The sequence below is a fragment of the Stegodyphus dumicola genome, chromosome 8 (genome assembly GCF_044657685.1).
Source record: "Stegodyphus dumicola isolate Sdum_Otavi_A_Nest chromosome 8, ASM4465768v1".
NCBI lineage: Eukaryota > Metazoa > Arthropoda > Arachnida > Araneae > Eresidae > Stegodyphus > Stegodyphus dumicola.
Genome location: NC_140775.1, coordinates 148387080 through 148412631, shown reverse-complemented (window position 1 = coordinate 148412631; position 25552 = coordinate 148387080). Strand labels below are relative to the sequence as shown.

The window sequence follows — 25552 nt, the reverse complement described above, 5'->3', positions numbered from 1 at the left end:
GTGGAATAAATCAAGAGAGAAGAATAACGCGTTGAATTTTAAAATGAGCCTAAACAGTTTCCCATTTCTTAAAATAAAAATTAAACAGTTTTTGTCTTCAAATGGTGTTTGTGGTCTCATTGTAGATTTACGGAACATAAAAAGCTATTAATAATGTCTAATATTTTGTAAAAAATATTCTAATTAAAGAATTGATTGACATAAATTTGCACTATATTACACTCTGGGATTTGAGTTATTAAAATATAATTGTAATTATATATATATATATATATTTCTAACAGAGAAACCATTAGTATTTTATATATCCAGAACTGAATGCGAAAGAAAAACAGAGTAAAGCATATCCACGAAATTGTGTTTCACAAAGAAGGAATTTTTTAAGTCGTTAAAAGAACTTAAGTCGTTAAAACACTTAAAGTCGTTAAAAGAACCGTTAAGAAACTAAAGTTGTATGTAGACCATGTTTTTTAAAATTTAGACTCAATTTCCTATGATTTATTGCAGCATATTTTATGCTCAAAACATAGTTCACGAATATACATATTTTGTTTTATCCGGCACTTTTAATATTTTTTATTTGAACTTTCTGCCGACCAGTGGCCGAGCGGTAAAGTCGTTCAAAAATAATAATCCGACGTTTGTTCGATTCCAGAAAAACGGGCTGGCTGAATGGGTGTTTCCAGGGTTTTTTTCCATGGGTGATTATGAGCGAGTTTCCCTCAGAAAGTCCTCGACGAAAGCAATTCCTCACTTCAAGCAGATAGTCTTACCTACCTCTGTCATAATCAAATAAACCAAACTAATTTTAAATTTTTGGTATAAATTCCAAACTTGATCAGCATCAAGTAGAGCCACTACGCAAAGATAAATGAAGTAACAACAAGTATCAAAATGTCATACTTCGGTTTTCCAAACAGAAATCAGCGATAGGAAGTACATGAAAAGTGGTAGTAAATCTGCTTTCTGCTTTTCCTTACTTTCTCATGTTAACTTAGAGCAATTATGATATAGCGCAGTGATAACCAACTGGTAGTCTGTGAGCCCGATATGATTAATAAATTTTATTGAACTATTTTAATACCCACTACCCCTATTATACAAAATTTGGCAGGGAAATTGATCCTTTAGGTCTTCTATACCATACATAGCATGAACCTGATTGGTATGTACGGTAACATGTTTCACTGTGAACACATACAATGTAGGATCAGCAAGCTTCCGTTTTTCCTTATTTATATAATGAATGACACTCTTTTACATTAGAAGAAATAACAGTTTTATCGGCTAATTCTTTTACAAATGCTTCTTATTAGTACATTTAACTTATATTTTAATGCAAAGGCAATATCAGAATTATAAATAATTACGGAATTAATATTTATAAAATAATAGTGAAAGCTCTGTTCGAACGGCTGACATACTACTCAGTCTTTCAACTACGGAGCGTCAAAGTATCATTTGATAAGCATATTGGCTTGAAATGTTGATAAAAATTATATGTTTTGTTCGAAAGATTTAAAAATGGTTCTTATTTGACAGTTAGTTTATTCATTATTTTGATTTTTTTCCTTCTGCTGCTGAAAATTTAAAACACTTAAAGTATTCCATGTAGAGAACTATATAGTATGTATATTTTTGAGAATAGTATTTACTGAAGTTAAAAAAAATTGAAAAGGCAAAAAGACGAATCTGTGCATGTGCTGTAAGATTGAAAATTATAAAAATCAAAAATAAAAGACGAAACGAAAATGAATAAAATTCTGTTCTTGCTGATTGAAGGTCTAAACTTTATTCTCCGGGTAAAAGTTACAAAACTGAATAAACGCAAATTAATGAAACTTTCAAAAACGAAATCTTTAAATGAAAATTACAATGAGAAAAGAGAAAACTTTTCTTAAAATTACAGAACATTATACCTAACAAAAAAAATTTGTTTACGTATCGTAACGCTTCAAACAGAGCTTGTCAAGAGAAAAGTGTTTTGAAGACTTAAACTAAGTTGATTAATAAGTATATGTTTATTTCCTTTGAATCATTTGAGACCCCAAACCCCATTTAACTATCAAACCTTCATTTTAAACAAAATTCTAAAATTTCTCAAACATTCAGGTCTTTTCCCTACATGCATTCGTACTCAAATTAGTCCAATAATAACAAGGTAACCAAAATATTATTCCAGTTTCTGATATGACATTGGAAGAGTGAACCCCAACATAAAAATAGTTGCCAAACCTAGTGATGAAGTGGTTAGGATGGGATTACGGACATTCACCAAGTGCATAAAAGCGCGTTGCGTCGATACTTCAAACATAATTCACACAGCGACTGATTGAAATGGACGAGTCAAAGGCGCTCATTCGGAGTTGTTTGCTGTATGATTTTAAAGTGGGCCTCTCAGAGCAGAATCAAGTCGTCGATTTTTCCAGGACTTTAAGGATGATGCCGTAAATGAACGAACCGCTAGGCAATAGTTCCAGAAGTTCAGGTCAGGGTAAATGTCTCTAAGTGATGCACCATGCAGCGGTCGGCTAGATGCGCTGGTCGATGAGGCACGGACAGCAACCATAGAGAGTGACAACAAACATGCGGTGAGCTTGCTGCACACTTTCAGGCATCTGATGAAACGCAGACTCTATTTGCACCGCATAGGAAAGGCATACAAGCTGAGCAAGTGGGTACCCCACTCACTGTCCGATGCAAACAAGCAACAGCATGTTGCTGCCTGTTTGTCATTGCTTACTCCGCACTGCAGTGCGTACATATTTAATCGAGTACTCACCAGCGATGAAAAGTGGGTCCAGTATGACACACCCAGGCGTTCCAGACATTGGTTGTCACCACAGGACCCTGTGCCTCACACTTCGAAACCTTCTCTCCACCCACGCAAGATCATTCTCTGTATCTGGTGGACTAGTCGCCAAGTGGTGCACTATGAGCTCCTGCCAGTGGGCAAAACCATCACGGCTGCCCTGTGCTCCCAGCAGCTGGAACGTGTGCATCAGGTACTGATGCACAGAGAACCAGCATTGGTCAATCGTATAGATGTACTCCTCCTCCATGACAATGCGAGGCCGCATATAGCTCGGGAGGCCAAGGACACCATCCAGCGACTGTTCTGGGTGGCACTACCTCATCTGCCATACTCCCCAGACCTTGTGCCAACAGACTACCACCTTTTCCATTCCATGGACAACTATCTTCATGGGAAATCCTTCATCAACCGGCCTGACCTCGAAAAGGCCCTCACGGATTTCTTTGCGTCCAAGACTCCTGAGTTTTACTGCAATGGTATCGCACAGCTAGCCACTCATTGGCAAAAGGCACTGGATGCCGATGATGATTACTTTGAGGATCAGCGGTGATTATTATTTGTTGTATGACATTTTCTCTCTGACTGTCCAAAACGAGCAAAAACGTTTGTTGGTTACCTTGTATACACAGATGCTAAAAAATAGTAAAAAAAAACCTGAAACAGCCTACAAAAGGCTAAAAGAAACTAATTACTCAAACTAAATGAAATCGAAAAGAATATTCTAAATCAAGAATTAATGAATCATTTTTTATTCAAAGTTGAAAAATTAATTATTCAGTCGAATTATATAACGCCTAACACAAGGGCTGGCTCAATTACTCAAAAAGTTAACTTTTGCCAAACGACAATCATAAATACGAACTGCTGGAACGTCAAACTTAATTATGAAAATTTTTAAATTGTAAACAACCATACTTAAACTTTATTTTGAAAATTATAAAAACTAAAACAAACATACCTTTCTTAAAACCTCCATCCCAGCAGAATGTTTGAATTGCTTAAAGAATGGAAACCGATAGGTTTGTCAGAATTCAACGAACCTTGCTTAGAGGTTTACAAAAACAAAAAAGAAAAAATAAACTAAAAATTCCCGTAGAAAAAAAAAGGTCGAATAGCGACAGCACAATTAAAATAAAGTCTCACGCTTTCTCGGTGTGATTCAATTGGTGGATGAACTGGAATGGTGGGTGTTAACAAGGAAGAAGCCAACTTGGGATCAACTATGGCGTCATTTTCTGGTCCAAGTCTTTTAAGAGAAATCCTCTGAGATGGCAATGCATTTCTATAATCTTAATTTTAAAACTGGCCAAAAGTACAGGAAAATCAAATAAGGTGTTAAGAAATCGAAATTCCTCATGTAATCGAGCTATGAAACGTCTTAAGAAATAGAAAGAAGCCCTTTTATTTAGTATTAGAGGATAGATTGCCAGTAATTCCATAAAATATGTAATGAACAGTACTTTCATTACATCTTAGCCGAATTAAAAGAGAAAAGAGCGATGTTTCATTACATATTCACCTTAAATTACTCGTAAAAGTCATCCATTAGTTACCTTCTTTTCAGGTTTGGGTAAAAAAATATCATTTCACTGTAAACAAGTAATCTAAAAATGAAGTTAATGGTTTTTTTAAGGTGTGTGAAATTGCGAGTTTTGGAATTTGATTTTCTATGAAGATATTACTAAGATTTTGTATTTCTTCTTGAAGTTAGTCTGTTTCATTGCAAAATTTTTTAATCTAAAAATTTGGGTATGAATGTAATTAATTATAACTTTCTTGGAGATGCTAGAATTGCAGTCGATGAGTTTAATGGTGCGAAAATTGAAATCTCTTCTTTTATCACAGATTCTAATACCTTTGTAGTTTAAAATTTGTAAATGAAGGTAAACTATTTCTTGCTGCAGTGGGCTAGTTTTGTCTTAGTGATGCACCAAACGAGCATCACTAAGACAAAATATACAGGCATACAGGATAGATATTTGCCTCTTCTATTTTATAAAGTTATTAATTGCAATCATATCATCTACATATCTATAAATGTAGGAAAAATAGTTACGTTGATCATTAGTAAGTGATAGTTAAAACATATATTCTTGTGAGAAGAGAAATAAGCTACAAATTTCGGATGAGGTGTTCGAGCCCATTGGCATTCGCCGTACTTGTTTGTAAAATTTAATATTAAATTTGATAGAATCGTTAAACAATACACTTTTTAAGTAGATTTTCCATTCTTCTTTGTTGACTATTATAAGAATTTGCGTAAAGAAATCAGGCAGAGTAAGAAGACTATCAAATATATCTCTAGCTGTAAAATAGTGTAAAGATTTTCGAAATCGTAGCAATGAATAGCAATGAATATTCTTAATATCTAAAGTTTGGAGCGCTTCTATAATCGGCTAGTTGTTATTAATAATCCATTTGAAATTGTGGTCTTGAAAATTAATATTATTGATAATGTCAATAATTTATTTCAGTTCTTTAGCAAAAAGAAAGTCAATTTCTTTCAAAACATTTTTTGTGCCATTAGCAATGAATCTGAACTTGTCCGGGATTTTGTGAAATATTTTAAGCGCATAAAGATTTGCGAATAGTTGTAATAAAGCGGAATAGTTGAGAACAAAGTAGTTGTCGGGTGTAATTTTGTCTTCGATGAAACTCTTTTGAAGAATTTTAGCATTTGTATTGACGTGTTGATAACTGGTAGTAAAGGAGTTCTTGCTTTATTTAATTACAGTAGAAATTCTTTCATACAATATTGAAGTTGTTACTTGCTTTGTTTATTTTTGTAATAATGAATTTTGCTTGTAACTGTTTAATTTTAAGTTCTAAAACTATCTTATTATGATTAGATAACTTTGGGTTTCCCTGTTCCGCGAGACTTAACAACGCGCAAGACTTAACAACGGAAAAAGCAAAGTGAAAACATCGCAGTTCTAAAACATCGTGGTACAAAATATCATCGTCGAAAATAAAGCGGCTCAATAATTTCGCAGTTGAAAAACATCGACATGATTTTTGACTTTTAAACATTATTATATATACATACATATATATATATATATGTGTGTGTAATAATAAAATTCCATAGTTAAGAATACACTTAAAATTCTAACTGTATGTTCTTTTCATTTTTAATGGCGACGTTCTCTCATTTGAAAGTACGTGGAATTAAATCCACAGCCCCGTAGTCAAGTAGTTGTTTTTCCCGCCTTTTCTACACGTACAGTTATAGAATGTTCTGGAAATATTTAAAGCGAACTGGATTGGCTGACGTCATTTCTTGAAAGCTCCGCCTTTCCAGAGGCTATAAAAGGACTCGCAAAAGAATATCGGAAGCTTTTTCTTAAATGTCATGATGCAGTAAACTTCATACAAAATGTTTTTAGTAATTCTTTTTATTTACTCCGGATATCTGATTTTGTAATTGCTATTTCTCCTGAATAATAATAAATGGATCCTGTTTTTTTTAAAAACTTATCGTCTGATAATTTAAGCTACGACTAAAGCTGGTACATCACACACACACACACACATATATATATATATATATAGAACTAATATTCATGCAATGAATATTGCGACAGAATATATTTTTAAATATTAGTTAAGCAAAACGTTTATGCTGCGCATTGAGCCAGTACATATTGTAAATGCAGAAATTAGTCGTCAGTGTTATGTCCACTAGAAAAAAATCTAACAAACGTCCACTATTAGAAAAAAAGCACTATAAAACAAAATCAACAAAAGTTTGCTAATTAGCAGAGAGTAAAATAAAATATTTCCTCTCTGAACTTCAGAAACAGAAAATATCCGGCACTCGAAAAGTTTCTAAGGGTAGCGGTAACAATCAAGCACATTTAGCTCATTACTTTATATTATCTCCCGTAATTCTTATTATCTCATCCTTTCGCAATTACCCACTTGCAAACTATTCCTTTTAATTCTTATCTTTTCATCTTTCATAGCCAGGCAATTTAAAGCTTTTATATCTTTGTTTCCAGCATACTTCCTCTGCATCCTTTTCCTGTGATTTACATCCTTTCTTCGTATATTTGCTTTTCTTAACTAGATAGTACATATTTAAGTCCCGTTGAAATGTTCAGCATTGGTGTTATGTCTTAAATCAAGTATATTAGCTTTAACTATCGGCTTTCAGACTGATCTAATATGTGTTAGGTACGTAAAGTTACGAATTTTCAATCCATGGTTATTTATGGAGACAGATGCCTAAGCCTTTGATGGAAATACAATTTTTGTTCTCGAAATTTTGATGGTAAGCAAATTTATTTACAATAATAGAAAATGCTCCGATAAAATGTATTTCTGTAGAGGGTTCCGGATTTTAAACTATTTTAAAAATAATCAAAGTAAAATATTCAGTTAAACACGAAATAAATTTGAAGTGAGAACAGTTGGAGTGATCTATTAATTCTAATTTTCATGTGATTTCTTGCGCTAAGGGCTGTTTAAAGAATGGCGGTATCTCATTTGGATATTTATTGTTGCTTCATTCACTTCAGCATAAAATTTCGAATTTATGTCGCCCAGACGGTATAGTGGATTAAGAGAGCCTATTGCGATACCAAAGGGCCCGGGTTCGAATCCTGGGGAAGGTATGGATCTTTTTAAATGTATAGTGTCTTTTTGCGGTATGAGGCACTCTAAATACATGGCGAGCCGAAAGTGCTCTCAAGAGGATGGTGGTGGGGAAAGAGGGTTAAGAGACGCTCGGACTCATCCTCCCCGAGTGCTGTCCATCAGAACTGGGGTGGAACTGAACGAAGTCGTAGTGTCACGTGTTTGGTGTTTAAGGCTCTCTCCAACAACAGGCGCAATCTTGCTCTCCTTGTTACGATGAATTCTGTGGGCTTGTTCTGATATTACTATCAGACAAGTGAGATAAGTCACAACAACAACACTTCTAAAAATTTATGTCTTTATTACTATCAGTTCCTTTTCCTAAGTATACGACTGGAAGACACACGTATGGGATCCTCATGGAATTATAATTTATAGTTTTATATTTCCCTTCATTTGTGATGTCATTTTGAAAATGTAGCAAGGCAGATAATTGTTAATATTCAGCTTTTAGGTGAAATTTTCCAAACATTAGGTTTTGAAAAATTTAAAGCATTTTTCGTAAGATTACAAAGACTAGTTTGTCTCTTAATCAGACAACTGGAATTAGAAAGTTTATTAACGGATTCTTTTCTGATGATAAAATACAAGTTGATAATGAATTCAGGTTAAAAAATAAATATAAAATTTAGTAATTAAGTCAACAGATAACTTTTATCTCTTAATGGTCTTTAAAACGATTTCTAGTAATTAAAACTTTTCTTCTAAAGCAATGCTTCTCAAACATTTTAACTCTATTTTGGTCTCTCACTATATATTATATATCAGAAGGTCATCACCACCTAAGCATGTTTATACTTAAGGGAAACATTCCAAATCATATTTAAAACTGAAAATTTTTTAGAATCATAGAATATATAAGATTAAGGTTTATTTTAATTTATAATTATATAGAAGTTATATATTCATTAATATATGAATTATTATCGCATTACAATGATATAAATAAAGTACACTTCTTCCGTAAAGTACTTCGCTATGTTTACATGAAGTGCAAATTTAAGTTTTTGAGCTCTACTGAGTGACGCTATTTTACCTCATTTCAGCCACAACTTTGCCATTTAGCCTTTTCTTTGATTTGTTTGATTCTGATAGCTTACGTTCAATCATACTCACTTAAAATCAAATGAAATTCAAAAAATAATATATTTTCGAAATACATTTCCGGGTGGATATGCACTTTCATTCCCTTTCTCCAAGTAGAAAATATTTTATGCAAATATAAATATTTTATAATAAGTAGGGAATTCTTCATTTTACACTCAGTGCTGCCGTACAGTCGGCTATAGTTCATAAAAATTACACCAAAAAATATTTATTGAATAGTCTTCAGATTTGGAGTACAGATTAGTTACCATAAGAGATACAATTAATTCAAATTTTAGCTACAAATAATTCAAATTTTAGCAACAAATAAGTTAAATTTTAGCTCTATTATAAATAGGATGCCTGCGCTTTCGAGATAGATATGTTGCTCGGATGAAGTGAAAGCTAAAAAATCAATTCTCAATTATTGTATCGGTAAAATTCGATTGCGATTACGTGATAGTACGTAAACATGCCTCAACTAGACAACGTGAAAGCTTTTATTTTATTTAACCAGTTCTCCTACTATTTTGGCTTTCCTGTAGCTTCTACATTTGGCAATTTTTGCAAGAATTTAGGTTAATTTATAAATTAGAGTATAGTTTCACAGCTTAGCAGAGAGTGTTTGGCAACATAGACTGACCGTTACTCAATTTTAGATTTCTTTTCTTGGCATTTAGCTTGCCCGCAACGTTTTGGTTGCCGAGAAATCTTCCTGAGAAATAAGTCAGAGGAAGCCGATAGATTTAGCTAATTTTGAATTCTACTTTTAATTTAATCTACGTTTAAAGCTCTTTTTCTACCCAAGTTTTACCAAGTTTATCTAAGTTTGCAGAGTTTGTATTAATTTTTTCATTTATAAAGGGTACTCCAATAAGAATGATATTATTTTAAAACGAAATGGCAACTCTTTTTAAGATGTTATCCCCCACTAATTTTTATTTTCGTTTAGTATGTACACTTTAATAATTCATCATGGCTAAATATACGCTTCAAAGACATAAAGTTTGGGCAATAAATCACCTTCTCAGATGAAGCTCCTTTCCTCTTCATTGGATAATTTAGCAAATAATATTGTCGTGTTTGGTGTGAAAACAATCTATAAAAGTTGCACGAGAAGCCCTTATATTCAAAAGAGCTCATTGGATGGGTACGTTTATGGCATAGTGGCCTCATTGGACTATTTTGTTTCAACAAAACGAGGGAAAAGATGCAGTTTAGTTGATTAGCAAGCGATACCGATTGATAATGAAAATTCTTTGGTGCAAGCTTTGGAGGATATCTAGAAATGGATCTTTAAAGGTTTGGTTTTGGAGAGGGGGACATGCGGTATTAACAAGGTGGTGCCACATAACATACTGTTAACGCCACTATCGACATATTACAAAAGAAGGTTTGCTGAAAGAATAATAATTTCCCAAAATGTAACTGTTAATTGACCTCCCAGAAGTTGTGATTTTACTTCTGTAGATTACTTCTTGGCTTATTTGAAGTCAAAGATCGATGCCAACAAACCACGAACCATTAACAATAAATATCGGAAGTTGGATATTGGGCCCGAGTTTCTGCATATAGTCATAAAAAATTCGGTTCTTCGAATTCGTTGGAGTATATTATATCGAAGTGTACTCTTAATTGGTGTTTTATTCAAAACATAATGCTATAAATTTTACTCCAAAATGTCTAGTTTTATTTGAAATAATTTTATTTAACCATATCATTCTTACTGGAACATACTTTATAACCATGAGGTTGACGTTTTAGTGAGAAATTGTGTTTGTGATTTTAATTTAGCGGTGATAATTCTAGCTAAAGTGTCACACGGAATAAAAAGTCATCCGAAAGTTTTCTATGGTTAATAATTAGGTTAGTTGGGACTTTAATAGCATAACTGTATAAACATTACAACATTTCAAACGCATAACGTATGTCAGAAAAGGTAGAATGATGGACTAAGCCTTTTTTTAAAGGGATGCTATAAAATCCATTAACTTTACATAATTTAAATATAAACATAATCATACGAAACTTCAAATTCAGAATTACAAGAATAATTTGTATATTCAAGTTAGAGGTATTACAAATTTAGTAAATAAAATTTTACATTACAATAATAATATAAAAAATATTTTAAAATGTGTATAATGTATGTGTGTGTGTGGTACCACTTTATGCTAAAAATATGGCTAGAAAAACGTGACTGGTGAAACACTTAGCCAGATTATAGGCATTGCTCCTAAAAATTAATTTCAATATTAGGAGTATACCTAAGGGAAGAACAGGAGTATGCTATCACTTTCTGTATCCTCCCAAAGGAGAGGATGCAAGGAATGATACATATAGTGTGATTCTTGGGTACAGCACAGAAAAATATGCTTTCATCTTCTAAGAATCCGGTATTCTGGCCAGATTGCGACACACGGTTCAAAGGTTTACCACTCCTCATCTTCCAGCTTAGGGGAACGTACATAAAAAAAAACTTTGAACGGATAAGCTCTGGGAATAAGGAAAGGGGAAGATACGAAAGAACCAAATTAAAGAAACGTCAGGTTCAATAGAAATATTTCACAATTAGGTTTGGAATCTTCATCGGGTTAAAGAGACTTTTTCTGAGTTTTTTCTTTTTTAAAATAACTTTTTTATTGCCAGACTTTTTCTGAGCAATTATTTTATCTTCTTCAAATGGTGGATACAGATCTTGATTTACGATTAATGGATCATATGATAATTTGCCATACATTAAATAAAATAATTTGATTACAGAATGTGGTGAATTATTTTATTCTTCAGTAACATGAGGTATCCATTTTGTCTATGCAATAATATCTTAAAGAGACTTTAATTTACATTTTAACTTAGTTATGATATTTTTATTAGCTCTTTCTACTTTACCATGAGTTTTTGGTTTATTATCAATAGTTAATAATTGTATATCATTATGCTTCCCCACAAATGCTTAAATTCTGAGGAAGTAAAAGTAGCATTTCTATCACTTAAATTTTGTTTTGGGTCCTGAATCTGAAGCATTTGTCTTAAACAATTTATGTAAGTATCAATAGTTACACTTTTAGAAGCAAATGTCCATAATAACGAGCATCATGATCTATAATTATGTAAATATACTTTTTAGTAGAACTATAATAATTAAAATCATCGACAGTATCTACAGATAATAATTCAAAAGGTTCACTTGCTGATGGTAATACTTACATTAAACAAAATTTGCACTTAAATCAAATTTCGTTTCCTTACATTTCTTAAAAACTGACATATTTCAAAGTGCTTAACATTACTTTCTAATATCTTGCACCACTGCTGCCCAGTAATATTGCGAAAATAATAAATATAGCATTGAGACACTAAATATGACAAAATTCAATATAAGCTTTTTCAAATAATTTAGTGCGAAGGAATATTGGTACTACAATTTTATGCAACTCTTATTTCTTTACGGTAGCATTGTTAAATTTTTTATACCTAAAATTACAAACATTATCTAACTTTTGATGATCTTTAACTTCGTTTAAGAATAATAAATTAGTTTGTACCCACAAATGCTGACAGTTAGGATTCCTAGTTAATTTATCAGCTCCAACAAAATCATACAAAAATCATTTTAAAGACCATCGATACAATCTACCTGTAGGATGTTTTATATTCTTAAGCCAAACTAAAGCAGAATGTTTTAGTATGTACAATAAAATTATTTCCATGCAAATAGTAATAAAATATATCTATAGCATCTACAGTAGCTAAACATTTTAATTCAATGATTGCGTAATTTTTCCCATGCGATCTTAATTTTCGAGAATAGAAAGTTATAAGGTGTAAATTACCGTCTGGGTCCCGATGATTTCGTACATATGTACTTATATAAGAAATTCAAAAATATAAAAAAATGTAATTATAAAATTACAGTTGACTTTCGCATTTAAATCCCAAATTAATACTTTAAAGAATTTAAAGCTAAACGGTTACCATCAGTTTATTAATATAAGCATTAATATACAGAATTTCAAAATACAGAACACGAAATTAGTCATTCAAATAGAATTTAAAACGTCAAATATTAGGTAAAGCGCTTCTTGTTGTTTCATCACAACAAAGCAATGATTTCATGACATGTATATTCAATTAATAAAAAAAGTACTTATTTATTTAAGAAGTAGCTATCCAATTTTTCACTGAATCGCTTACGCAATATACTTGTAGCAAATATTAGTCTTAAAATAAAGGGGAAATATCAATAATTTCTGTTTTGTAAGAACACACATTCGCATAATGAAAGCAAAATAGCACTTACTTTGAAGTGTTAATGAACATTATACAGATTGTCTCACATGCTCTATTTAGAAGTATTTTCGTCTAACTATGTCGTATCCTTTCTGTTGTGGTTGTTGTCGAACGAATTCCTGTTTATAAAATTATGCTTACTGATAAAAACCTAATCTCTAAGATATCATTAAATATTTTCTTAACTAATTTAAATTTTTAATTCCTTTTAATCTCTATTTTCTGCACAAGAAGAAATGTTAAAAAAATGAAAACGGTCAATAAAAGTCTGTTGTAATGAACAAGAAATCTGAATACATTTTTGTCGAAACAAATTATTTTAAAATTAAGTTTCAAGCAAGTAGTAACTGAAATAATCAAATCATTTAATAAAATCAGAAAAAATAAAGATTTTAAATGTAATTTAATACATCTTCTTGCTTAGGAATTTTGAAAGGAAAACGGCTTAAATTCCGAGCTTTTAGAGGTAGTTGTTTTCCAGCGTAGCGAGAAAATAAACATATGGGTCATTTTTCATTAACACAGCCTCATTCTACAAACTATATACTTCAAAATACATTTCATATGAGTCTGATTCGTATTTAATATATACCCTTGATGAAATCCTGTGTTTAACACCCATAAACATAAAAACATTTCGGCTATTATATATGAAATGCTCTGGATGAAAAAAGAAATCAATCAAAGCAATTATTTACCCGTCACCTTAAGCTGTATATAGGGCAGTTTTAAAAATTGACTGTATAATACCCATTTTTGATAATTTAAAGTAAATGTAATATTTATAAATTTAACTTAAAATAAAAATTCTGTCACAGTGGAAGATAGTGTTTTATTCATATGATTCTTATGATGATAAAATCAATCATGATCAACATTCTCATCATCCTGCATAATTTAACATTAAGCTTAAAGGAAGTAACTGCAATTACTTACACTTTGTGGATTGTATAAGGATTACTATATTGGTTTGCATGTTTAGAAACATAAAACATGTTACAGTAAATTTTTATTTTAGAAAAAAAAAAAAATTCTCTGTACTGGTCCAAATCTATAACGATGTCTTTTTACTTAAACATATATTTTCGAAAACTTCACTTCTCATGATGCGAAGCTTAAGATTGAAAATTTAATATATATGTATAATTTTTTATTTACTCCTTACGTGAGAAAAAATTATTTATTCAATTTTAACTCAAAATATGGCCTTTATACTGCTTAATGACTTTTCCTGCAGAACTTGTTCAACACACTTAAGCTTATATATTTGAGAACATGTTATATGAAAGCCGTTGACATTCTCCGAAATCCTCTCGAAAATATAGTTTTATATATACAAAAAACATCTAATGCTCCTGCCGATTCGCCGATGTATTAGAAATAAAAGAATGAAAAATTCCTTTAATCTATACACATTTCCTTCTTTGATTTTCATTACAAAACTTTTTAATTTTGTGTATGATCAATAAATTATTTTATTTGTTATAATAAATCTCTGGCATTCGTTTAGAATCATTACCATGTGTAAAATAAATTCAAAGTTAAAAACGAATTACTGAATACAACAGAACTGTAAATATCCGGATGTATTGAGATAATTGGCTTTTTTTTTTTTTTTTTTTTTTTTTTTTTTTTGCAGGCGAAACTATTGTTTCTTATAATATAAGTGAGGAAACGTTATTTCTTCTTTTATTGTATCTTAAGACTACAAAACAAATTAGTTTCTATAAAACCAAAAATATAAAACACACTTTTTTTCTGACAAAATTAAAAAATGAATTTTTATTTCTCCCAAAAGACTAAATATAATTAACTACATTTATGCTATGCTTATTTATGCTATAAATAATTTCTCCTTTAAAAAAAGAAAATTTAAGTAACTGCCCAATTCTGCTCAATTTATATCTAGAAAAGGTACATTTATTATGATTTAGCAATATTTTACAGGAAAAGTAAAACTTTTTAGATCTATACAAACTATTCATTTTTCATGTATAAAATATACATTTGCTTTTCTATTAATTTTTATGATCTATGTATTTGTTGAATATTGTTGATCAAATCTATCTTTCGTATTCATATAAGTTACACTTTAACATAAATAATAACATAAGTTAACAACAGTGAGAACATACATTCAATTCTGGATAACTGAAGTTCTTTCCTATATAAAGAAGTTTCATATAATTAATTTAATGCGAGGTTATTATTCTTCACCTGAATAGTTTTGCACCTTAACATGAAACTTATATGAAAAATTGAAACTTCACGTATAAAATAAGGTATTCGAATATTTTATTTCAAATGCATTAGAAAAATAAGAAAGGAAAGAGAAAACACATAAGCGAGAATTTCGGATCACTTTACTTTCTCAATCGGAAGGTATCAGAGAAAATAAATAAATAAATATATCATAAACATAAAACTGATAAAAAATACAATAGTTTCTTTGTCATTTAGGTTTTTTTTAAAAACATTTAAAAAATGACTCTGAGGAAGCCTTTTAATATTTCGCCATTTTCAAAAATCGAAACTTTTCAAATTAAATAACAAAATAAGTACTTTAATCAGATTTTTCAAATTTATCCGAAGTAAAAAAAAGTATGGATGCTAGAGAATGTTATTTCGATTTTTAGTTTTAATTTTGATTTTTAAGAAGAGATTCTCTCAAATAAACGATAATTGAATTAATAAAATTATCTAAAATTGCCTAGATATACTGAAAACTGAGTTTTAAAATAGAACGCACGATATTTCCGATACGGGAAACTACCTGCGCGAGAGATTGTTTTGAGAGAGGAGTAGTGAGGGAGTGATAAGATGACGTCACGGGGAGCGCCCCCTGGCAACGAGCGGCCGGCAAACCGGCATTTGCACCCTGGGAGTCCGATCTGCTGACGGATCGCTCTCCCCTCACACCGCCGTCGCGACGGATCGCCACGACGGCAACAACAACAAAACCTTCGCTCGTCCCTTCGCACTCACTTCCGCGCGGTGGCGGAGGTTCCGGGCCAAAATTTCACGGATACAGTTTGCCGAGAAATGGGGTGTGACCCCCGTGCTGAAGCCGCGGTGTGTGGAGGCCGGCAAGCTGGGGTCAACCCCCCGGCGGCGGGCCTCCACAGGCAAAGAACGCAATACCCCCGCATCGGGGAATGGCAGCGTGCTCGTTTTGCCCACTTCGGATGGTGGTTCTCACATTCTTTCCTTTCTTCCCGAATCCAGGTCGCTTCCGAAACTGGGCAGCGAGGACTTGGGAGGTCCGGAGGGCATCAACAACCAGCAACAACAGCAGCAGCAACAACAGCAGCAGGGTTCACCAGCTCCAGGCAACTTCGAGCCCATCCCTCACGACCACGACTTCTGCGAGAGGGTAGTCATCAATGTCTCCGGGCTACGTTTCGAGACCCAGCTGCGGACGCTCAACCAGTTCCCCGACAGCCTACTTGGAGATCCAGGTCGTAGAATCCGGTACTTCGATCCATTACGCAACGAGTATTTCTTCGATCGTAACCGGCCCAGCTTCGACGCCATCCTCTACTACTACCAAAGTGGAGGACGGCTGAGAAGACCAGTGAATGTGCCGCTTGACGTCTTCGCAGAGGAGATCAAGTTCTATGAGCTTGGAGAGGTTGCCTTTAACAAGTTCCGTGAGGACGAGGGTTTCATCAAGGAGGAGGAGAAGCCCCTGCCCAAGCAGGAACTCCAGAAGAAAATGTGGCTGCTTTTTGAATATCCAGAGAGTTCTCAAGCAGCCCGTGTTATCGCCATTATTTCTGTGGTGGTAATCTTGTTGTCCATCTTTATATTCTGCCTGGAGACGCTGCCCGAGTTCAAACACTACAAACTCTTCAACATGACCAATAACATGACACGTGTGATGGAGGACGAAGTCCCCAAAACAACAGACGCTTTCTTTATCATCGAGACAGCCTGTATAGTGTGGTTCACTTTCGAACTACTGGTGCGTTTCTTGGCATGTCCTTGCAAAATAGCTTTCTTCAAGGATGTTATGAACAGTATAGATCTGGTGGCCATCATTCCTTATTTCATTACTCTAGCAACTGTGGTAGCTGAAGCAAAAGCTCAAGAACTGCCCATTATTTCTGTGAATGAGAGGGCCGGAAACAACCAAGCCATGTCACTGGCCATTCTTCGTGTCATCCGTCTTGTCCGAGTGTTTCGGATTTTTAAGCTGTCCAGACATTCGAAGGGCCTGCAGATCCTTGGAAGGACTCTGAAGGCCAGTATGCGAGAGTTGGGCTTGCTTATTTTCTTCCTATTTATTGGTGTTATCCTGTTCTCGAGTGCCGTGTACTATGCGGAAGCGGACGCGGAACGCTCCTACTTCAAAAGCATTCCTGACGCCTTTTGGTGGGCAGTGGTCACTATGACCACTGTGGGTTACGGTGATATGAGGCCAATCGGCGTCTGGGGCAAAATCGTGGGCTCCCTCTGCGCCATTGCCGGCGTCCTAACAATCGCCCTTCCCGTGCCAGTAATAGTCTCCAATTTCAATTACTTCTATCACCGCGAAACGGACCAAGAAGAGATGCAATCTCAGAACTTTAATCATGTGACTAGCTGCCCCTACTTACCAGGGACAGTGGGATCCAAACTAAAACGCGACTCACTAAGTGAATCTACTTCGGACATCATGGAATTGGAAGAAGGGGCGATAGACCCAGAGATAACGCCTGGTACGCCTTCCCCAGGATTACAAAAGAGGTCCAATCCCGGCCACACAAACAACAACCATACCTCGTCCGTGTCGGTGGCCGTTGAAACGGATGTTTGATTCCAGTTCATTCCGTCTACAAATGCTATGTATTTAAGTTCAGCTTTGGATTTAATTTGCAAAACGTATCCTTTTTCTGTCGTTTCTCAGCACTTTTGTGTTTCAGCTCCACTGAAATAAGTGCTATTATCAATTTCAAGGATGGATCTGTGAGAAGAATTCAAGGTAAGAATTTTTTCATTCATTCTAAGCTTTCTTCATTCTCTCTCTATAACTGTTAATTGTAAATGTTACATATATTTAATAATAATGTCATAAATAATTCTTATATATTTTAATTTTATGTCATGAATGATTTTTATGCATTTCATTTATATGTCATGAATGATTTTTATGCATTTCATTTATATATCTTGAAAGTTTTTCCGCCATATACCTTAAGGCACGATGTATCTTAACCAAATGAGTTCGAAAGGGAGTTTTTATAACAAAAACTTTAAAAAATTTCTGATTTATTTATCATTTGAAAGAAAACTTTCATTTAATGTTATTAATATTGAAGAAATATGATAGAAATTTCTGTCTTGTTTTCTTATTGCAAATAGTAATTTGAATTTTCATTTGCTCTTTAATAATTTGCAGCTTTACATCTTCCTAAAACAATTTAGAACTAAATTTAGAAGAACTTAAATAATTCTTTAAAACTGCCTATTAAAAAATTAATCCCACGTAACCTTTTTATTTGCTAAGTTATAAGATATTTTTCTTATCTCAACGTACGTTACAATACTATAAAAAAGTTTTGTAATATTTAAGAATATAATTAAATTTTATCATGTTTTTACACAGAAATTTTATGGTATTGAACTTACGTTTAATGACCAGAATATAGAATAATATTACAGTCAGAAAAGAATTCACATTCAAGGAATTTTCCAATTATCACAGTCAGATATATGATATAATATTTTCTATTTACTTTCCTGAGCATCTCGTACCCGTATTTAGACATTAAATACACATGTAAATCGGCTGTTCTTTTAATATAATATTAATGTAAATATATTTTAGAAGCTGCTTAATTACCCCATAAAGTCTAAACTTTGAAAGAATAATCTTATGTAATCTTGCATTCTTTTTACCCATTCTTATTTTAATATTTCTTAAAGTAATGTATATGCATGTTTTAATTACATTTCTATCATCGTTGTATGAATGGCTATAAAATCCTAAAATATCATTTAGAAAACACGTTTGTTTAAGAATCAATCACATTTACAAACAGTTCAGTTTGATGCTTCAAACAAAAAACTGCATTCATACGGGAAGGTTAATTGTTTGAAATTTACACGAAACTGATTTATAAGTGTAAAATCTTTCATAAAATTAATATCTTTAAAAGTCTTTTCATGTTTTACAATGTTATATTTTTAAATCTCGTTTAAATTACAGCAATAAAGAGTTACTTTCATTTCGGATATTTTTAGTGCAGCACATAAGTATATTTTACACTACATAACTACAGTGCATTTTAAAATAGCCAATTATCAAACTCAGAATTACGGCATAAAAGCCTTAGTATCTCACGCCTTAGTAGCCTTAGTATACACGGTACTGAGTATAATTATCGCATTAATTAAACATAATATATTAACCTATATCGTATTATTGAAACATGTTTATTAAGTTTTTACAAGATTAATAAACGTCTGAGTATGTTCTGATTTATGTTTAAATACGCTTCAGGAATTAAGTCTTTAAAATTTTGCATTAAAATTAAAGTACATTAAGACTTCGATTTCCTTTTGCATTTTTATACAATACAGAGTTGAATTGTTACTTATTTCCACTTTATTTCAGTCAGACTAACTTTCGACAATACCTGACTTGAAAATAAGTATTATTTAAAAAGCTTTTTTTTTTTTTTTTTTTTGCTTTTGATTATGACATTATTTTTTGAAGTTTTTGCGCCACTAAAAGGCAGAGAACGGTGATATACGTCGTTTCGGTTAAAATTTGAGATATTTATAAAATATTTATGTCGGAAGTAACTGAGTTAAATACAACCGTAACTTTCATTATTTACAAGTTATGCATATAAAAATTATTTATAGAACATACAGTGCTTATAATTAGATATTTATAATACTGCAGTTATTTCCATCGGAATAGGCATTTCTTCAAAATCAAAACAAAATAATCCGTCTACAACCGAAAAATTCATAAGAAGTAGGAATGCGAAGTTTTCTCAGAAATGTTTCTGCGCTATTTAAATTGAATTCTGTACTTAAGACACAGGAAGGAAATTTCAAAGCTTCATTAATTTGTGATAGATGGTTTCCGAACATCAAATATCATAATCGCATGAACTCTTAATGCATTTACAATAACTAAAATGCTTTGCAAATATAAAACAGAGACCAGACCTTTTTGGGAAACAAATTTAAAAAAAGATTGAAACAAGAAAAATTTCGATGAATTAAAATTTAGCTGTTTACAAACAAGATATTCACCAGTCTAATATTAAGCGGACAACAACCGTCAAAGCAGTAGCTGCTTCATATCGTGAATCTAGATGTTGTTTTTTTTTTTATTTCCAAATCTTATATTTTATGCAACAAAACTGGTTTCATAACCAGCATTAAATTAAATATAAGACATCTTTGATACAAGTGGGCCAGATATTGTATAAACGAATACAAATTTAAGAATTTTATGAGGAATAGATTAAAAACCAGCAAGCTAGTCTGCAACGTTACGTTTGTGATGCTTTTATTTTCTTATTTATAGTGCGTTGGCTGGAGTACAGCTTCAAATTCCTTTTCTTATAATATATCGCGGTGAACGGACTGGCTGCATGGCTTAAGTAGATAGCCCTCGAGTGCTTTGCCATAGTTAAATATAAACCAAACCTTTATATATAACTGAGTTGTCAGACTCTTCCTTGTTTAAATATTGAATAGGAGATTGATGATTATTTTTTAACAGTTTTAATTTTGTTGTATCAAAAACCTTTAAATACGAAGAGAATGAAGAGTCTGGGTAGTAAATACATAAAATTTACATAGATACTGGAATACAAAAAACCTTTTGTTATTGAAAATTTAGTGATAATTAAATATTAACGAATTTATAACTAGATAAATTAAATAAAACTTTTTTAAGGATTTAAATCATTATTTATAGCATTATCACTGAATATTTAAATCCACTGGATGATTGTTATTTGGGATTAGTTTGAAATAATATGAGAATTAAAAAATTGCGACATACAAGCTCTAAGATAAACAAATAAGACTGGCAAAGCGTGCAGAATAATGACTCAAAGTAAGATCGTTGTAAAACGCTGATATGTGTAGAGTGCAAATATTATTTGAATGCGTATATAATCATATGTATAAAAATAAGATAATTGTATTGAAATATTTCACAGTCTTGAATAGCTCTGAAATATACTTTCCCTTTGAATTAATTGCAGTTTTCTTTCGCATCAGAATAAGATGACTTAATTAAATCAGCTTAAATACTCGTAATTCATTTAAATTTAGCTTTAAGTACATATTTATCTCTAAACTATTTTGCGTTGAAATTTACTAAATAAATTAGCTTTAAAATTTCAAAATTAATATAGATCCGTCTATGATGTCTCTTTTCCAGCTTCAAACGTTTTCGACGGTAAGTTTTCTGCTAAGCTCTTTTCAGGAAAGAGGAGGGTTCCCATTCAGTAATTAACACCTGAAAAGATAATTTGGTTTCACTTTGAAACTAAATTCATATCCTAAAAGAATAAAAAACCTGTATTTAATCCGTAAGTCAAGTTTTTATACAGTAACTCATTTTGTTTTTTGAAAAATTTTCTAAAATATAGCAAAGAGCAAAGGGACTTTCTTTCTTTTTTTTATCTCTTTTTTAATACCTGCTTGGTTTTCAAAAACCTTATTAGAAATGTTTATTGGCCGCCAAGATGGTATAGTGGTTAGAGGAACCTGCCTGCGATAGTGAAGGGGCCGGGTTCGAATCTCGGAGAAGACATTTTTTGGATGTAAAACTGTAATAGGAAGTAATAGTGGCCGCCTATTGGGTGCCGCCACAATAAAATGGTAACCGCTTCTGGCCTTAGAAGTGGCCAATGCCGTTATAGGCAAATGCCCGCCGTTTGTAAAAAAAAAAAAAAAAAGTTTATTGAAAAACGTTTTGAAAATAAACTAGCATAAGTATTCGGACACTTTGAATAAACATTTTATGTTTAAAACAAACAGTAAAATAAGAGGACAACTGATATTTCGTTGGATATTCTTCTGCTAAAAGTACACTTTTAACGTGCGTTTTCATATATTCAAATAATGCTTTAGAGTAAGAATGCTCCATGCCTTTGCAAGAATTGCTTTTAATAGACCATTCCAAGAGATATTATGTTTACTTATTCTTTTCTGGAATTCAGTTCAAGCACGTTTGATACGATTTAACCCTTTGGGAGCCATGACCGCCTTTATCCGGTCATGAGATTTATTTTTTCTCTCGATGTCCACTAGTTTAAAATTCAAAATATTTTGCTTTCTTACTTTCTTTAATGGCGTAAATATCATCTTAATGAATGGAAGTTTATGAAAACAGAAATTAAATTTAATAATTATGCAAATTTAGTTATTAAATGCGGTTTAAATACAGCAGAGTTCACAAACAGATTCAAAAACTCATGCCACTCATAGGGTTAAGTCCGGAGTATATGGAGAATTTGTGATAACTTTAGTACAGTTGTATATAATCATAAGCGAAAATTTAGGGATCTATGTTTAGGATCGTTTATCCTGATGGAACATGGATATTGTTTTCTTTCAATGTCTCTTAGAGTCTCATTACGAATATTTATATATTTATCCCGATTCATTAGATTTTCTCTTAAAAACTCAATTTTACATCCTAGAGGCAGCGAAAGCATTCTCGAATGAACATGCTTTTTTCCTCGTTCTGAACAATAGACATTCCTTTTTTTTTCGGATTCAATTCTTCATTTGACTTTTGCCATACAGCAATTCATCCATCGGACCCAAACATATTAAATACTGACTCGTCTTCAAATATAACATTATTTCAATATGATAAATCTTTGCTTACCTTGAAGTTTGGAAACACAAAGTGTTATTTTCATTGTTTTCTACACAGCAAAGAATCTTTTTGCTGATCGCCCATTATATCCATTTGTCCTAATGATTGTTCTAACAGTTTCAGGATTAAATTTTACTGCAATTCCTTCTTCTAAATCTGCGCCAGTTTTAGTGCATTCATGTTTTAGGTTTTGTTTGATATTTCATAGGATAAATTTGGATTTCTTGACATTATTTTGGAATGAATGTAGTATAGACATCAGTGCATTTTCAATAGTTCTACTCAATTTCCAACATTTTCGTATATCAAAGGCAGATGAACGCTTTACATCAAGGATTTTGTGGATATTTCAAATACTTTTGACATCTTCAAAGTGACGAATAATTTAGTTTATTACAGAACTTGTCATTAATTTTTAGCGTAATGCTATGCTATTTTCAGATATGGAATTTTATTATGTTTTGTTAAACAAGTAATAATTTCCAAATGCAGATGATAATTCTTGCGATGTATTTTCATTTAAAACGTTTAGACAAGGAATATCGTCTGCCAAATGATCTAAACAAAGCTTTCGAGTGTCAAATTAATTTTGTGAATTGCTGTTTAGCAGTTGAATAAATTATCATATTACAAGGAATAGTTTGATGATAGGTAGTTTGAAATAAGGGAGTTTTAAAATAGAGAAAAAATAATATATTAGGACAGATTTGGAATCAATATTTCAATATGTAGTACAAGATCTATGCAAATAAATTTCAAAAATACAAATAGTCGATAACAAATGTGAACCACAGTAGTTATTTTCAAATTACTTATGTTTATTACATGTCATTGGTAATGTTAACTATTTAAAACCAAAGTACATCGTATCCATTAGACGCCTGCCCACTAGCGGCCGAGTGGTAAAATCGATGAACGCTAGTAGTTCGGTCCGAAGTTCGAATCCCAGGAACGGGCTGCTTGCATGGGCATTTTCGAGATTTTTTCCGTGTGTAAAGGGTATAATAGCCAGTTCTCCTCAGAAAGTCCTCCACGAAGACCTCCCTTCCCTTAGACAGATACTAGCTTTGCGTAATTACATTAACCAAATCATTAAAGTTATCCTGGAGGCTTTGCTGTAATTACGTTAACTGAATCATTAGTCTTTAGTTTCGAAACCATTAACTGTCAGCATATGCTTCCAGTTATAAAAATGCCTGGAGTAAGGAAAATAATCACGTTATGGCATTTTTAAATTTAAAATCTCAGTTTTATAAAATTTACGTAATTTAACTTTTTACATGGACCTTTTAAAAATTATGCACTTTTTTAAATCTAAAATATAAAAGTTTCATTCTTATAGACCCGAACTGACTAAAATATTTAATTTTAAAGTTCAAGCTCGTGTTTAGAGATCATACACGAATTGAAGAGTGAAATATTTAAATTTAACTAAATATAAAATATCATTTTTAAAGACATTTCTGATATCAGTAGATTAATTCACGAAAATTCTTGACAGGCAATCGTGAAGTACTTTAATCAATACAAATTATTATAAAAGAGACATCTTATTCACAGAATGTTAGACATTTCTTGTTGTAGTAGTGGCAGGCGGCTTCAGTACGAGAACATAGTCTATTCATATCATTATTTGCATAAATGAAAAATAAAATGTATTTCAGCCCAACTTTTAAAACACTTTTAAATATTATTATTAGTAGTAGTAGAATGGCTGTTATAATATGATCCTTAAGTATTAAAACTGTATCTGAGCATTATTAGCTCATTCTTTGCATTAAAGTCTTATAAACTCTTATATGGAAATGCTTTCCGCATACCACAAAACTAACAACTTGGGTTACAGGAAGGCACGCACTTCTGGCTTAAAGAATAACGTAACAAAATACTAATTTCAAGGTGTAGTAAATTATCCTAACGGCTCACAGAATAATTTAAAGCGCAGAAAGAGCTCTGGTTTGTAGTAAACTGGCGAGACAAGCCTAATGGCTAGAACACTCAACGCCGCTAACGCAAGTCGCTAATAATCACGGCAAAACGTGGTCTGAAGACAGACACGCTCTAAAACTAACTTCCGAAGCTCTTGCTTTAATAGCTCTGATAAAACACAAAGTAATATTGCTGACTAACATTAAAGGGGAAAAAATCAACTCTTTATTCTACTTTATTTTTAACCAATCTCCGAAAGCTTAAAATAATCTCAAATTTTGAAATAAAATTCCTTTATCCGTTTTTTTTTTTTTTTTGTTAGGAACTTAAATTTTATTTCATTTTTAAAATAAGTAGAAACTTTTCCTAAATCTAAATATGGGGATTAAAGGGTCCTATAAAAATATTAAATTCCATAGTTTTCATAAAACTGATATTTTTAATTCTGAAAATGACAAAATATGAATATTTGCTTCAATTAAAACATTTTGTAACAGAACATGTATGTGTATGATCAATAAGTTCTGACACAAAGACCACATAAGGATTTTTATAGACTCGGGATGCATTTCTTAAAAATGAATTGATGAGTTTCCACAGCAACGATATTATTACTGGAATATTGATTGGCATTTTTCACCTATCGCACTCAGTTCATGAATGTTAATTTCATTATTGTTTGAAAACATACTATTGTCTTTCTTCCAATGCTGATTATTTTATTAACATTTATATTTCAAATGTAACTAAGAAAAGACTTTTCCAAATGCCGACTGTTAAGTATTTCTCTAACTCATTTAACCATACATTATTAACTGAATAAAAATAAAATATGTTAGTAGAAAACGAATTCTGAAGCAGCGGGCTGACTGCTATAGTCTACAAACGTATTTCTTTTTAATTATCTTGAAAAAAATTAACATTAGTTTTTAATTGATGGAAATGAT

The 25552-nt window shown here is 32.0% G+C and overlaps 1 protein-coding gene across 2 annotated transcripts in view; it reads left to right on the top strand.

The window, feature by feature from the left end:
- The window catches only part of LOC118184062 (potassium voltage-gated channel protein Shaker-like), a 533454-nt gene that overhangs the window by 272325 nt on the left and 235577 nt on the right, over positions 1–25552 (top strand). For both annotated transcript variants that reach the window (XM_085822559.1, XM_085822558.1), the window contains exon 2: positions 16058–17695. In XM_085822559.1, the coding sequence (XP_085678685.1) occupies positions 16058–17630 (1573 nt within the window). In that variant the 3' untranslated portion in view covers positions 17631–17695. The remainder of the gene's footprint in view (positions 1–16057; positions 17696–25552) is intronic.